General features: G+C 49.3%; 1 protein-coding gene across 3 annotated transcripts in view; it reads right to left on the reverse strand.

Annotated features, from left to right (window-relative positions):
* Positions 1-16,093, reverse strand: part of TNR (tenascin R) — a 310,075-nt gene that overhangs the window by 45,812 nt on the left and 248,170 nt on the right. Inside the window, exons 3-5 of one of the 3 annotated variants that reach the window (XM_084865193.1) lie at positions 9,831-10,397; positions 6,991-7,467; positions 222-485 (exon numbers count right to left, since the gene is read on the reverse strand). In XM_084865193.1, the coding sequence (XP_084721319.1) occupies positions 222-485; positions 6,991-7,467; positions 9,831-10,335 (1,246 nt within the window). In that variant the 5' untranslated portion in view covers positions 10,336-10,397. The remainder of the gene's footprint in view (positions 1-221; positions 486-6,990; positions 7,468-9,830; positions 10,398-16,093) is intronic. The other 2 variants (XM_084865194.1, XM_084865195.1) reach the window with 2 other exon arrangements.

Genomic DNA, 16,093 nt, shown 5'->3' on the forward strand with positions numbered 1-16,093 from the left:
GATGGAAGCTGCCTGAGTCTGGAAACCCTCTTAATCGAAGTGCCTTTGTAATGGCATACCCTTTTCCAAGGGGGTCCTGTTGGAAGCCTGTCCACTCAAGAGCAATGACTATTGCAGGCATCCCCGAAGAACTGAGAAAAGACACTGCGTACTATCATGAATGCCCATGATCTCATGGAGGAGAAAAGAAAAATGAAGCAGGACGGGGAAATGGTACGTACGGGTGGCCACCTTGGCAGTGATGGGAAGGCTGAGGATGTTGCTAATGACAGCATAGACGCTGATGTTGTAGGTGAGACCTGGCTCCAGCTCGGTGATGGTGACACCACGCCAATCTCCAGGCACCCGCTGCTGGAGCTGGAGGCCCCCCAGGGCCGTCGGCTGGTAAGAGATCACATATTCCGTCACTGCCATCGGCCCGTCCCATTCCAGCTCAATGGACCTGTCGCTGATACCAGCCACTCGCAAGTCCTCTGGAGGGGCAGCTACCGGGAGGCAATACACAGATAGCATGAGCTCAGAGGACTGCCTTCCCCATCCTCGACTCACCATTCTCCCTCACATCTCACCCCAGGTGCCCTTTTTAAATGTTCTGCTCAGCTCAATGGCTGGGTGATTTCTGATACCCTTTGGGGCAGGTTCTTTTCTTTCTGTTCTTAGCTTTCCCACCTCCATGGCCCTGAGTCAGTGGTGTGCTGGAATCAGCTCCTACTGACTCCTGAAAGTCACTGGTCAAATTCTCCTGAATTTTGCAAGACAGTTGTTAAATAGAGCCATTGTGAATGATTAAATATAAACTCAGAATTAAGTAAATTATATTACAAACAGAGGTAATAAATACTCAAAATTCATCAGTTTCAAATGATTTTGCTACATTTTACTCTTTTCGATGCTTTTGAGATAATGCACATATGTTGTGTCTCTCTGGTGGTAATGCTATATAACTGTCTTCTACTGCATAGCTATTGCCAACTCCATGTGTAGTGACGTCATGTTGGTAGTTTGAAATTGGCCACAGGGGGAGTATTTACACCAAAGAAATTGGCAAATGCTATATTTTTTTCTTCAGTTATTAGATACTTAACAGCATACCAGTGGCTAAAATATTTGGTAGTTTAATAAGTTGTCATCAAATTACCCTGGAAGACAATGTTTGATTTTGCAAGTGGAAATAAAAGGCTTATTCCTGATTGTTTTGTAGACAATAAGAAGCCCAAACAGTAAGTTCTGGATACCATGGACAGCTAAAGACATGCAATAATGCTCTATTGTATTATTTTCTCTGCTAAAAAGAGACTTTAAGTTTTGAAAGAAATATAAGTTAAGCTAATTTTTATTAGCCTTGATCTTGGGGATGATGATAAAGAAGCATTCTTGAGGGTTTTGCTTTACACTCTTGTTCAAATGCTAATCAAAAAACCACCAAAGATGAAACCTCTTAGAAATAGCCTTTCATGTATTGTTCTCTTGGGAAGTAAAGATTCACCAGGAATGTGGTATTAAATAATTGAACCTTTAAGGCCAATTAAGAGGCTAATTCTAGTGTGCCTGCAGTTGGTGCTCATAGATGAAATCAAAGATTGGGCCAATATTTAAATAGTCATAATTAACTTACAAATTTATATGTAATGGAAGCTTCGATTAGTTCAAAAGTTGCCATTGGTTTTGAATTTCTCCTCTAAGAATTCTTTTTTTTTTTTTTTTTTTACAAGAGTGTAGTACTGAGCCAACTATTGTTCACAGGATTGTATATGGAACATGCCTGCCCCCCACACCATTCTATTGTGCTCACATGTGCATCTTCAAATCCTCTGTAGTGGCCAAGAGGAGTCCAGACTCTTAGGATGGACATTAGGACCATATATTTGCAATGTGGAGTATCTGCTTTGATTGCTTTTGCAAACAAACTGTTCATTGTGTGAAACAGTCTAAGCAACAGAGCTCCCTCCAACTGAAGATGGCAAATGTTGACCAAAACAAAACATTAAAAATGTATTCTTTAAATGTATAAAACTAAGTGTAAATTAAATTTAAATAGACTCTCAAACGATAATTGATAATAAGCTCATATCATTTCTAATTCTGACATTATTGACGTTTAAACTGCACTAAGCACACTGTGTATAGTGCATACAGAATGATGCCTGGACCAAGGGGGACTAAAAGAATTGATCTTTAGAACCTTTGAGTAGTTTGCATGACTATAGTAGGCATTCATTATGCACCAGGAACAATGCTAAATCCTCTCACCAACACTGTGGGACATGTATCATTATTACCCTATTTGATAGATGAGAAACGAAACTGTCAGCAGACACAGAAGCTATGGTTTGAACCAGGCAGGATGGGTCTAAGCTCTCAGCCAGTCAAGACCACCCCTTTGCAGCGGCGTAGCATTTCACAGTCTATAACAGCGCTCCCCAACCGTGAGGTCCGAGAAGTTGGCAACCGCTGGTTTAAGGAAACCTTTCTGACTCTATAAAACATGTTCAGACTCAGATTCTAACTAGAATTAAAAAAAAATCTGTCCATAGCAGACCAAGTGATGCAGATCGTGTAGCTACAATGATCCCAGCCTTACAGATGGAGAAACTAAGGCCCAGGTTGAGGGATTTGCCAAAAGCCCAGGAGGTGGGTTACAGCAGAATTGATTCTCAAATCCAGATCATCTACACCGAGTGTTCTTTCCCCGCCACGTAGACCAGGTTATGGTGGTGTCGGATGTCCTCTTTTATATATACACAGTCCTCCAAAGAAAAACCAGGTTGGAGAATAATTCAGACTGTCCTTTAGCAGGTGAATTCCAGACTGTGCTTATCGAAGAAACTTCTTTTAAAAATGGGTCTAGTGCCTGCGTCCCGTGACTCACACCGATTTCAGGCTTCCTCTGCGGGACATCCCCTGCCACAGAGACAGAACGGCCCTTCCCAATTTCCCGGCACCGGCAGGACTGGGGCCTTTGGGACAAGTCAGTATTCCTTTTCGGTTCCTTCTTCCCGAAAAGAAAGCTACAGAGGATGCCAACAGAGGATGATCCCAGATGAGCATTTGGGGATTTTAAAGTAAAAAGGTGCAGAAGGATTTTTTTATCTTGACAACTGAACCTGGCAAGTTTTTTATCTTGGGACCCGAGGCTGGTAGTAGGCACTGCTTCTCCTTCTGATGAGATGGTCCCCACTTGCCTTGAAACTGGCAGGAGCTGTGCGCACTGGGTGTCAGTAATTCCTATGAAATGAAACGGTACTGAACTACAAACTGTACAAGAGCCATGTGCCTTGATGCTGTGAATTTAGGGTGGGTGCAAAGCAGTGTAAGTCTTATTTTCTGAAGTTCCAACCTTGAAACCTGGGGAAGAGAGGGTGATTAAATTGGGCCCTAGCTGGTTTGGCTCAGTGGATAGAGTGTCAGCCTGTGGACTGAAGGTCCCAGGGTTCCATTATGTGACCCTCTCACATCAAAGGTTTTCTGTCTCTTCCTCTCCCTTCTACTCTCTCTAAATACCATTGGGAAAATATCCTTGGGTGAGGATTAACAACAGCAAAAAAAAAAAAAAAAGGGGGGGGGGAAGGGTTTGAGGAATGGAGTTGCATATCTGCAAAGATGCCATGCTGTTTCCCTTGTAGATTTGCATCAGTGTTGCACCTTGATTAGTTACGTGAAGTGTTTTTGCTCCAACAAATGAGGGATTTCAGGTGCCAAAGGCAGGGCTGGCTGGGGTGCTGGCAGAGGCAGAGGCAGAGGCAGAGGCAGAGGATGATGTTGATGGATCCCCACGGGTCTGACGAAGTCCAGGGACTCTGCTCTGCTGGTTCTTTCATCCTGTTCACTCATTGGCCAGCTCCCGCATTAACCTGCTGCACTGGGGGAGGCGTGAATAATTGGTTCCAACATCTGATTTCTTTTTATCATTTGACAGAGCTTGGCTTTCATATCAAGAAACTATTTCTTTGTGTATGTGGCTTTTCACATTTTTATTTTTCAGTTCCTCTCTATTCGGCATCACGAAGAGGATTAAAGAGTGCAAGAAGGTGGTCGGCGACCAGGGTGCTCATTCTCGCCCTGCCGTCCATTAGCTGTCTGGCCCTGGAAGAATGTGTCTCTCTGAACTGCTGCTTTTTAAATCTGGGGAATGAGGAGCCCAGGGCAGCTTCTTTCTGAGGCCTGTTAAAGAGCTCTTATTCATGAATTTTATTGTGCCGTTATCTTCTCGTGGCGGGAGAACAGGCAGGACGGTTGAGATTTCGCTCCCTGGCCTACTATGAGCAAAGACCAAGGCTGGGAGTCCAGTACGGTGTCATGCCAACACTCAATTGCATTCAGCCTCTAGCAGCCTGGGGACTCAGAATGAAACCCACACAACAGGCTTCCTGTGCCCCGGGAGAGTGGGAAGAGGGGCCTGCGAGGACGTCGGTTTTGTGGCGCTCCATGTTTTCACCTCCTCGTACCTGTGGCGAGGGCGGCAGAGAAGCTGCAGTGTGTGTGCCTGGCCAGAGATGACCAACAGAGGACAACTACCCCGTCTCATGCACGAGCAAGCAAAGCAGCACTTTAGACAATGCCCTTCATGGTTTCTGGCAGAGACCCGGGCGTTTGGTTTAAAAGGCATCGAGAGCAGTCCCCTCCTACAGTGAGCGATGGCTCGGGTTGCTATAGAAACAGATGGAGATGATGTAACTGTCCCTCCTCACACGCTTTGGGAACCTGTGAAGTAATCTATCTGGGCCTTCAGAAATGATCCTCCAACAGTGCAGAGGGGACATGTTGGAGGCCACATGGGCTCAGGGTTTGGACTCCACCCAGTTGAGCAGGAGCTATGCTAACAGCTGTGGCGTCTTCCCTGAATGGCTGGAAGGGCTCATCTCCAGTTTGGTTTGGACCCTGGATCAGATTTAAGATTCTGTCTGCAAGGGGACCTGTCCCTGTAGAATAGTGGTTCTCAATCTTTCAAATGCCATGACCCTTTAATACAGTTCCTCATGTTGTGGTGACCCACAGGCTGAGAACCGCTATTGTGGAGCCTAAGACCATTGGAAAACACAGATATTTACATTATGATTCATAACACTAGCAAAATTACAGTTATGAAGTAGCAATGAAAATAATTTTATGGTTGGGGGTCACCACAACATGAGGAACTGCATTAAAGGGTGGCAGCATTAGAAAGGTTGAGAATCACTGCGGTAGAACATGACAGGGTGTACAGTCCAACACAGAGTCATTCCATCCAGAAGCAGTGGACTAGAGGGTAGCCATATGGAGCAGTGGCCACAGCTGACCTTTCTCTCCTCAGATGGGGCCCAGGGAGCCTCACCTGTGGGTGGGAATGGGGCCCAGCATCAGCCTCCCTGCCCCAGCAACCACCTAGTGATTTCAGATCTAGAAACATCGAGGCTTAACTTCTGCTTAAATTTTCTTTCACAACAGCTGGTGTAACAACCAAGTATACTTTTTAAAAGATATTTCAATTCAGAAAATAAACCAGGGGGCTACATGACATTGAATATGGAAAAAAGTGAAGGAACATGAAAATATATTTTTCTGAGCAGTGCATTATTATTTGCTCACTCATGGTTTTTGTTATTGTTGTTGTTGTTATTGTTATTGTCAATGAATTCTGATAGAATTTAAGTTGAAGTCAGTGCGGGAGCTTGGTCTGGCTGGCCTGCTCTCTCAGGGAGTCACTGAGGATGTTGAAGAAGTAAAGGCATCCAGCATTCCTTTCCCAGATGGCTGATCAGAAAATTCCCAGAACCAACCCATCAGGAGGGTTAAAAATGTTTGTTTGTTGTTTTTAAATTGCATTTTATTTTTTTTATTTTTTTTTAAAAAAGGGGTTGCCTCATTTTTTATTTTATTTTTATTTTAAAAAAAAATATTTTTATTGATTTTGTACAGAGAGGAAGGGAGAGAGATAGTTAGAAACATTGATGAGAGAGAGTCATCGATCAGCTGCCTCTTGCACATCCCCTACTAGGGATATGCCTGCAACCAAGGTACATGCCCTTGACCGGAATTGAACCCGGGACCCTTCAGTCCCCAAGCCGATGCTCTATCCACTGAGCCAAACAGGTCTCGGCTTAAATTGCATTTTAAATCCCCTCATGGGCACCCTCAGCCCACTGTTACAAATGGAAGTACAGATGAAACAGATCTAGGTCAATCCCTTAATCTGTACTATTTAGGGACACACATTTAGTCAGCAGATGAGCAATAATAGTGCCATGGTGAAAATAATCTGATTTTAGACAACAGTCATCTCCGGTGAGATGCTGGCATTTTTCCCACCGCAGGATTTCCTTCCCGGCTTTAGGACACCACCTCGGTATGGTGTCCATGCCGTACACCCCAGATGGGCTTGGTTCCAACTTGCCACATGTCATCTGGAACAACGTGAGTCACAGCCTTCTAACAGTCTGTGCTGATTGTCAGAATGTGAGCCTCTGCTTGATGCCTTGACAACTTTATTCCTGTTTGCATTTCATTCCTTACTTACAAATGCTTTTTTTCCCCATGTGGACACTAGACCATGTCATAAATTAACACTTTGTAATATGTAGGCTCCAAAATCACAGGCTAACCACCATCTCCAGTGTGGTGAGACTTGTCTTGGGACAGGGCGGCGAGCAAGGGGGTCCTCTGATGCTCTCGGAGTCAGAGTGGCCTTGCCTCAGGTGGTCCCCTGGCCCGTCTCTCCCTTTCCCTCCACCTCAAGGACAGTGGGGTGCTGTCACTGTTGCCATTGCCTTTGTTGAGTCTCAGCATAAGATCCAACTCCCAGCAATAACCTGAGTTCAGGTTTCCCGTTTCCCCCGTTAAGTCTGCCCCATCCATTGCGATTGTCAAAGAAACCAGCTCTCTCAGAAAGCAAATGAGCGCAACCCAACGGGGAATTATTTTGCCTAAAATCCACCTTCCCTCCCATCTCTCTTCCCCTCTCCAGTGAGTCTGCGGGGCCACCAATGCCAACGCCCCAGGAGCGCCCCTTCCTACCTGCCGAGCAGTCGGGGCCCTGGTAGCCCTCTTCGCAGAAGCAGAGTCCCTCCCGGCAGTGTCCGCGCCCGCTGCAGGAGTTCAGACAGTGCCGCTGGCTGCAGTCCTCGCCCACGTAGCCCTCCTGGCACACACAGGTCCCGTTGGCACAGCTCCCCTTCCCGGAGCAGTCCCCGGGGCACCTCAGCTCGCTGCAGTCCTCGCCAGCATAGGGCTCCTCACAGACACACTCCCCGTCCACACAGAGCCCCCGGGAGCTGCAGTCGGTGCGGCACCGGAGTTCGGAGCAGTCCTCGCCGCTGTATTCGCTGTCGCAGATGCACTGGCCGTCCACGCACACGCCCCGGCTGGAGCAGCCCAGCGGGCAGGAGGGCTCCGAGCAGTTCTTGCCAAACCAGCCTTCATTGCAGACGCAGCCACAGGACTCGAAGCTGAAGTTGCCGTGGCCGCTGCAGAGAGGGTGGTAGTCCAGTTGTCCTGGAAAGGTCAAGGAGAAGGTCAAAGGTGGGCAGTGGCACCTCCTGAAAATGGTGCCTGGGGGTGGGGAGGTAGAGAGATGGGGGCAGAGACCTATTCTCCCTCTCTGACCAATGTATCGATATGTCACTGAGAGTTCATTCCAACCCATATAATCAATTTCATAAATTTATTCCCCAGTGGGTTGTCTGTGCCTAGCATGGTGCTGGGACAGGGATGAGTGAGTTCTGGTCCCTGCACATCAGGAGCTCAGTTTTGAGGTGTCTCAGCTTCCATTCCTGAGGAAGAGGCCTTAGATGAAGATTCAAGTGAAAGTGGTCCCCAAAGATCTGGTTGGGGAAAGGGGAAGTTGGGGGAGGGAAGAAGCCCCAGCCAGGTACATTGTGGGCTAAGTCCAGGGAAGGCAACTGGGGTTTGGTCTTGCAGGATGCTCGGGCCACCCCTACCATGGGGTAAGGGCTGTCCCTCGGGGTATTAATGCCTCAGGCTCCTCCATTCTCTCTCTGGGCAGGCCAAGGAGGGTCCCACAGCCCAAGGCCAGCCCCTGACAATGATGCCCAGATGCTCTGAGAACTGAAGAGGTTCCCAGAGCAAGTAGGCTGAGCACTGGGCTTGCCATGCAGGGCAAGGTCATATGTGCCACAGACTTGCCCCAGTCCCTCTGCTTCCTGCCCTCACACTCACTCTGCTCATGCATCAGCCCTCAGCTCCAAGGCCAGTTCAAAGGCCTCCCTCAACCTCAGTCTCCTGCAGTCTCTGTTTGCTACGATCCTTTTAGGATTCTGTATGCATCTCTGTCCTAGCCCTTACCACGCTATAAGCACAGTGGCTGATTTATCTGGCTAACATGAATCACACAAACGTATTAAACAAACACAAGCCCAGCACTTGCGTGGCATCCTTCTCTGCACTTGGCCTTGGGGATCTGAAATGCAGTAAGTTATATCCTGCTTAATCCTGTCACTTCAGTCACCTCCACGGCCTGCACGGATCGCACACTGACATTGCTGAGCACAACGCTCGCTTGCAGACTTCCCCACATCCGCCAGGGAGCCTGGCGGGGGGGCTGGGGAAAAGCCCCTCAGAAAGCCGCCCAGCTTCCCGGGCAGCCAAGAGCCCGTGTTCATGGACACCTATGATTTCCCCGTGTTCTGGCTCCATGGATAACCGACCTGACAGTTCTCACTAAGGAATGGGAGGCTGGGTAACTGGACTTTCTTCTCTTCTTCAGACTGTTTTATTTACGGTTTTGGTTGGGGAGAGAGAGGAGGAGGTGAGAAAACCATGACACTTCACTACTCAAAGATTGCCCACACTCCTGTCCGTGTGCCTCAAGACACGCAGGCCATCTGGGCCCCTCCTGCCTTCGTCCCTGGGAGAGCCTGGAGATATTCGAAGTGAAAGCTGGAACCCAAACTAGTGAGACAGATTCCTGTTCTCTCCAAAGGGTGAATGGCAGGAAGGCAGGACTCTATGGGGCATTGGGGTAAAGAGATATGCACACAGGCACAGACAGCTTCTGCTCGGGTGGGTCAGCAGGCAATAGCTCATGCTCCCGTGGGCTCAGGAGGGGCCAGGCTTTCCCCTGAGTGGATGCTTGTATCTTAAGGACCCCTTGCCATTCTGCTCTGTCCCCATTTGTCGACGGGGAAAGAAAGGCACAGGCAGTGGGACTTGCTTAAGGATTAAGCTAGTCAATAGCAGAGTCCAGATTGGAACTCAGGGAGGCAGGCTCTGAAAACCTAATGACCTGTCAGAGAGGCACAGACAGTAACTCCTAAGTGTTACTTGCAGGGGTGGGTGAGACTGGAGGTACCTCTCCCGGACGTTCAGCCTTTGGAAGGGGTGCAGAATAAGCAATTCGTGTGTGTGCATGTGTGAGCAGGTGTGTGCACACATGCATGCTGGTGGAGGGGACAGGGGCCAAAATTTCCACCTTGCTGGAGAAGACGGGGATGGGTCCTGGGAGACCTTGATGACTATCATTTACTCAGACGGGAGAAAGGCTGCGACGGAGTGAACACGCGCCTGCATTCTCTAGTCCCTCAGGTTAACACGGAGAGATATCAATTCAACAGCCCGTAAAAACCCAAGATGAATGAAGACAGACATCGCACTCCCTGCTCACTGCTGTGCTGAATCGATGTGCCATTCCCTGACTCGTCCCCCCAGAAGCAAGTAATGTCTTCCACACCGGCGAGGCGAGAGCGTGTGGGTATGGAGAATGCGAGTGCCGAGTCCTCCAGGGAGGACTGCATGCGGATCTCAGAGCTGCTTTATCCCAGAGCTACAGACTGGGGCTCCTTTCCTTCTGGATTCCCCTCCTCTTCCCACCTGAGCCCCCTGCAGGGGCCCAGCCCTACCTGTGGCGGTACTTTCTTGGCAGCAGCTGCTGCCGCACTGGTCCCGGAGCACCGACACCTCCCTCTCCAGCATCTCGATGCGGCTCAGCAGCTCCCGCAGCACCTGGGCCGAGCCGGCGGCGCACGGGCAGGCCTTTTTGGGGAGGTTGATCCTGTGGGTGACGGTGACCTGGCTCTCCGGGTCGGAGGTCTGGCCCAGATACTCGGCCGGCGCCTCGTCTTCCGCACTCACCTCCTGCTCGGCCGAGGCCTCCAGCCCCGAGGAGGAGCAGAGGCTGTCCGGGGGCACGTGGATGTTGTACACGTGGTTGAAGGCCACAGGCGGCTCTTTGTCGGATGTGTTGTAGCTGGGCATGCCTCCCTCCTCCTCCACGGCCGGTCTCTGGCCCCTCTCCGTGGGGACCTCCAGCTGACACTCTGTGGGCTGGAGCATGGAGCCCAGAAGGATCAGGTTGACGCCAAGGAGCATGTTCTTCAGGACCACAGTTTCCCCGTCTGCCCCCATCCTCCGTGCAGAGCTCTGGGTTCAAGACCAGCCTGCAGCTCCCAGCATGGAGTTGTCAGAATCTGCAAGAGAAAGCAGGACTGATGTTATTTCCAAGAACTGCACTGGGTGCCATGCTGTGCAGAGTCCTGCAAAGCCCAAGACAGGCAAGCGAAGACTTTTAAGGGGTGGGAGGCTGGAAAGAGACAGAAACTACCAGCGTCATAAAAGCCCAGAGCTGTGTCCCTTGAAATGGACACTGCCTCCAAAGATTATCTGGTACACAGGAGACCGGCCCCGGGGTGGCAAGTGGTTCCAGCAAAGAGGGCCTGCGAGGCGGGGCCCAGGCTCTGTGGAGAGCCTCCTTCTCCAAAGAAAACTCAGCGCTTCCTTCCACTCCTGGGTGAGAATTAGGGTGAAGGCACCGGGGAGCCTCGCATTTCGACAGATCGTTATTATGAAGGGCCCCCACCAGCCACTTCAAAATAACTTATCAACTCCTCCAAGCTCATCTCTTCCATACCAGTTGACTTGAGAATAACCAGCCAGGCAGATAACACAGTTTCCGGTAATTGTGGTTGTTAATAATCCTCGGGTACACGTGTGATGATCTGGGACTGTGCGGGCTGCACACGCCTCTAATCTTCTCATTAGCACAGTCCCACCGCTGCGTGATCGGGGCTCCTTTCTTCCGAGGTCCTGCTTAAATTGCTAAACTAATAAATTAGCTCCTCTGCTGGTTACTCAGTCACAAAGAACCGCACAGAACAATCTACTTACTGTCATGCAAATCAGGTTTAGGGAAATTATATTGCTTTTTTATTCCCCACACAGAGGAGAAAAGAGGCCCACAAAGTTGGTTTCTAAAGGTGGCTTTAAAGCTACTAAGAAGATTAAGGACTAAGGGCTGACGAAGGGAGAGTAACTGTGAGTCCAAGGACGAGGCGGCAAACAGAACATGCACTGAATGTGTGCTGTGCACCTCACACCTGACCTAATTGATCCTCAGAACACCTCTATGGTTATTAGGATCATTTCCGTTTTAGGATGGAGGAGATTCTGCCCAGAGAGGTCGAGATTGGAGAGCAAAGGTTAAGAGCTGGCTCTGGAGTCAGACTACCTGGGTTCAAACCCCACTCCTTTGCTTTGCTTTCTACCTGTGAGTGGTAGATCAAGTAGCTCTTCATGCCTCAGTTTCCCCACCTATAAGGTGGAGATCATAACAGCATCCTCCTTATGGAATTGTAGTGATGATCGAGTTGGTATTCGTATAATACTTAGCCAGCTCCTGGCATTCAGTGAAATGAATAGGTATAGTTTGTGGACAGACAGAAAACTATCTGGTTCTTGTCCTATCTAGATAAGATATGGCCTGGGCACTACGGTCAGGACTTTGGCTCTCACTGTGCATGGTCACTGGTCACAAATACATCTGCACACCAAATGTTTATTCTGACCTAATCCCTGCCCTTGAGAAACCTTGTCTCACGGAGGAGATGGAAACACAAGTAGTATAATGACAATGTAATGTGCTCATGACCTTGACCAACAGGCAGGAGGATGGAACAGCAGGAATCCACTCAGGGGATGGTGACCCCAGTGCCGTGAGCCCAGTGTTCCTAGGCCTGGCTTCCAGACGCACCGAAGGACAATATTGTCTAGGACTGTATCTTTGGGCCTCCTGCTGATTGGGTGAGGCCATGCCACTAGCACTGGCCAATGAGTTGTGAGGGGAAGTGAGGAGTGTTGCTTCTGGGCTGGGGCATTATTGCCGATGGGTGATGTTCCAAAGCTTTATCCCTACCACAGTGGAGTGTTCCAGATGCTGGCTGCTTTCTCAGTCTGGGTCCCGGAGCTATGACAACAAACGGAGAGCCCCTGCTGGGCCACAGTAGGTGACAGTGCATGAGAGAGAAGTAATCCTCTGGTTTTTGAAGCACAGGTTTTATTTTGGTGTTTCCCACAGCATTACCTAGTCTACCAGGAGATGTAAAATATAGAACTGGATTTTAATAGATTGAGAAGACAGAGTTCATTATATATAAAAGAAATTGCATGTGATAACTTCTGTTATGTGCTAGAACATAAGATAACATAACATAGCAAGGTAACATGATTTGTTCAATGAATGCAAATGTTAAATGCTAAAGAATCAGACATTTCTATGACAAAAGGTTCAAGGGAGGTAGTTTCCACCAAATAAGGGGAATCTATGGGAAAGCATACTTTTGGCTCCATATAGAGTAGTTTTTCGAATCGTCAGAGCTACTAGATTGCCATGAGTTCCAGTCACTGGAGGTATCCAAGCACAAGCAGCTGGACTACTTCTTGAGAATGCCGAAGATGGCCTTTCAGGCACCACATGAGAGATTGGACTAATAAGATTGCTAAGGTCTTCTCCCAGATACTTTTCAAGTTCATGCCTTTGAGGAGTGTGTCCAGTATAATACTGTGTTCAAGGGCTCCATAACAAGTTACCACAAACTGGGTAGCTTAAAACAACACAGCTTTCTCACATAGGGATGGTTCTGGGCACTAGAAGTTCAAAGCCGAGATGTCCTCAGGGTTAGTTCCTGCTGAGGGCTCTGAGGAAAGGTCTGCCCCATGCCTGTCTCCTGGCTTCTGGTGATGGGCGAGACCCTGAGCCGCTCCTGGGCTTGGAGATGCATCACTCCCATCTGTGCCTTCATTTCCACATGGCCCCTCCCTGTGTCTCCTTGTCGCCACTTCTTTCAAGGACATCAGTCACACTAGATTAGGGGCCCATCACTCAGTATGACCTCATCGTAACTAATCACATCTGCAATGACCCTATTTCCAAATTAGGTTACTTTCTGAGGGGCCAGGGGTTAGACTGTCAGCATATCTTCTTTGTGGGATATGATCCAATCCATAACGAATACCACTGGGCATTTTTATCAGACACCGAGCTAAGCGTTTTCCTTATAATTTCATCCATTCCTGACAACCAACTTATAAGAGGGAGAGGAGTGATATTCAGGAGTCAAGAGGTTTAGTAACTGGTGTGGCTCAGGCAACACCCAATCGGAAGAGGCATCATCTAATCAGATTGGCTGTAAACAACAACAGGGCTCCGCGGTGATGTTACTATAATGGTGTCTCCTCTTTTAATTTCCATTGTTTGAGGAAAATGAGCTTCAGGAAAACCAAAGTATTTGACCAAGACTGGCAGCTACTGAGGCAGAGGAGCCAAGACCGAGGCTGGTGCACCTGCGTGGAGCCTGTGCTCTTCACTGCTGTTTCCCCGCCGGCCTTCGTGGCCACATGCCATTCTCATGAAAAGACTTACAAATCAACACGCTTACAAATCAACACACTCCTCTCTCGGGATCAGATCTAGGACTTCCTGACAGTGATGACTTTTAGCTGAATGCTTTCTCTCCCAATCCTGTTTCCCACTTCCTGGCGGGAAGGCTGGTCCGATGGTGCCAGGCCTCCTGTGTCCTGGGAGTCAAAAGCAATTCTACACCAGCAAACCTTAATCCTCGAGGAGTTGGGAGATGTTCTTTAAACGTGCCCTTCCCCACTGAGCCAGCCGTTACAGAAAACCGGGGCCGGCACCAGCAAACTCTGGTTTCATTTACTTCTCTGAGCTCCCGCTGGTGTGTTCCCACCAGGCCCAGCCAGCAGCCATTGTTAATCACACCACAGACTCTCTGCTTCTCTCTTGTGTCTCCACATTTCGTTCAGGTTGCTTTTCTGCACAGAGAAGGTGGAATGAATGGGATGAGGGGTCTCATTTTCCTCACTACTTCTGACGCCTGCTGAAGGTGGAATGAAACCAATGCTTATTCATGCCCGTAATAAACATGTCTTTGGTCCTGTCGAGCTCATGTCACTTAGTAATTGTTTTGAAGTGGCTTTTCTTTATTGTGTCCCTGGCTTCCTCCCCTGCCTCCGCCTCCTGTTCCTGTGTGGCTAAGGATGCTCAGTGTTCTGCAGGCCTTTTTATGGCACTTTTCAGCAATGCTGTGGGCAGGTCTTTGCAACGTCCCCTTCTGAGGATCTGGTCTAATCCCATGGCTTACCCTCGTGCTGCATTTGCTCCCCTGTCTCCTTTAGGGGGATCCCATCTGCTCTGAGACCCATGATCTGGCTTTGGTGTATGTGTGTCTGTGTGTGTGTGTGGGGAGGAGGGGGCATGTATGGGCGTGTGTGTGGAGAGGGGGCGGTTGGTGTCTGCATCCCTAAGCTAAATGCAAATCTGTCACCAAAAACCACTTTGGGGACTGGAGTGGAGAGCCACCTCCTCTCATCTCACTGTCTTCCCATCTCTCAGGTGCACCCCCACCACAACTAGGGAGACTTCAGGCCTAGAAGCAAGATGGGCTCGTCAGAGATGGTGGGAGGAGGGGAAAGGAAGTAAAGACAGGAAAGATGGAGGGGGGAATGGCAGAGCGCCAGGTAGAGTGAGAAAAAATATAACCCTGAGGGACGGATAATATACGCAGGCTTCAATGATACACTAACAGTGGTGAGTGAGACCGATAGCTATTGACCCCAGAAATGTGAGTGCAAAGGAGGCGCAGTAACTCGATAGATTGATACTCAAGAAATCCTGGTGGTGCCATTGATTCATTTCCAGCGCTCCAGCTTCCTTATCAATATAACTAATGTGGCGGCACTGGGGTGTCTTTGAGGAATTTGTAAGAGGCAGGCAGATGGCAGGATGGTCCCGGGGACTGGATGGTGCCTGGTTTCTGAAGATGCCATCACCTCTGGGAGGTCACCCTGGCCCGGCTGAAGCTCCTGCCCCAGCTAATGTGGCTCCTCGGTGGCTTTATTTTGCTTTTCCCCTTCACTGCCCTCCACTGGCTTCATGTCCTCTCATTGAGATACTACTGTTCTAGAAATACATCCTGCAGACAAATTTTCCCAGACCAGAGGAGAAGGGCGAGGAGAGCTGGTCTCAAGAAAGTAGGTGTGGAGTGGGTGGGAGGGGGAAAGAGGAAGGCTGCAAGTCCCTCACAGGAAGCTTTGCCTTTGTAATTCTTTCTTTTTCCCTAGAGTCAGAGAGGGGCTGGAGGTGACAAACACTGGCAGAGGGACTCAGAAACAAAAGGAGGAGAAAAGAAAAGTGTGTGCAGGTTGTTGGGCAGGTTGGGTGAGGCGAGCTCTTGTTGGGGGAGGTGGGAGTGGCGGCCAGTCTTCGGGATTTCTCGCTTCCACCAACCTTAGTGCCCACTCTGTCCCTAGTGTGATTTATAGAACAGAACTGTATCTATGAAAAAACGAGTCTTTTTTTTTTTTTTTTTTTTTTTTTTTATAGAAATAGTTTAAAAATAGTTCGCCTCCCTGCCGTTGGGATGCTCTGTCACTTGCAGAAAGAGAGTAATTATGAAAGACGAGGGTGTAATGGGATTACTGCGGCCCCATTGTGTCAGCGGAGGCAGCGGGCTGCTGGGAGGATGTGGGCCGCTCTCTCCATCAGCGCTGGGCCTTTATTGGGCCTGTCAGGTTTCTGAAAAGAACCCGAGGGCAGAAAACTCCCTGCAGGCTGGACCGCACGGCTGGCCCGGAGCTGTCAGCGGCCCGCGGTGGCGTGGGAGGACGGCTGCCCCATGCTCCCGGACCGCGGTCACCTGATGTCCCCCATCGGATCTGCAGGGAGGGCCTTCGGTGCGGAATCAGGTGGGGCGCACGCAAGTGCTCAGCCCAGGACGTCTGTGGCTTTGTGTCGGAGTGGATTATAGAAACCACAGGGCTGGGCTGGGGGGATCCGGCTCTGGACTCCTCCAATGGCCCTGTCTTGTGTGCT

This window comes from Pipistrellus hanaki (genome assembly GCF_964339955.1).
Source record: "Pipistrellus hanaki genome assembly, chromosome: 18".
Classification (NCBI taxonomy): Eukaryota; Metazoa; Chordata; class Mammalia; order Chiroptera; family Vespertilionidae; genus Pipistrellus; species Pipistrellus hanaki.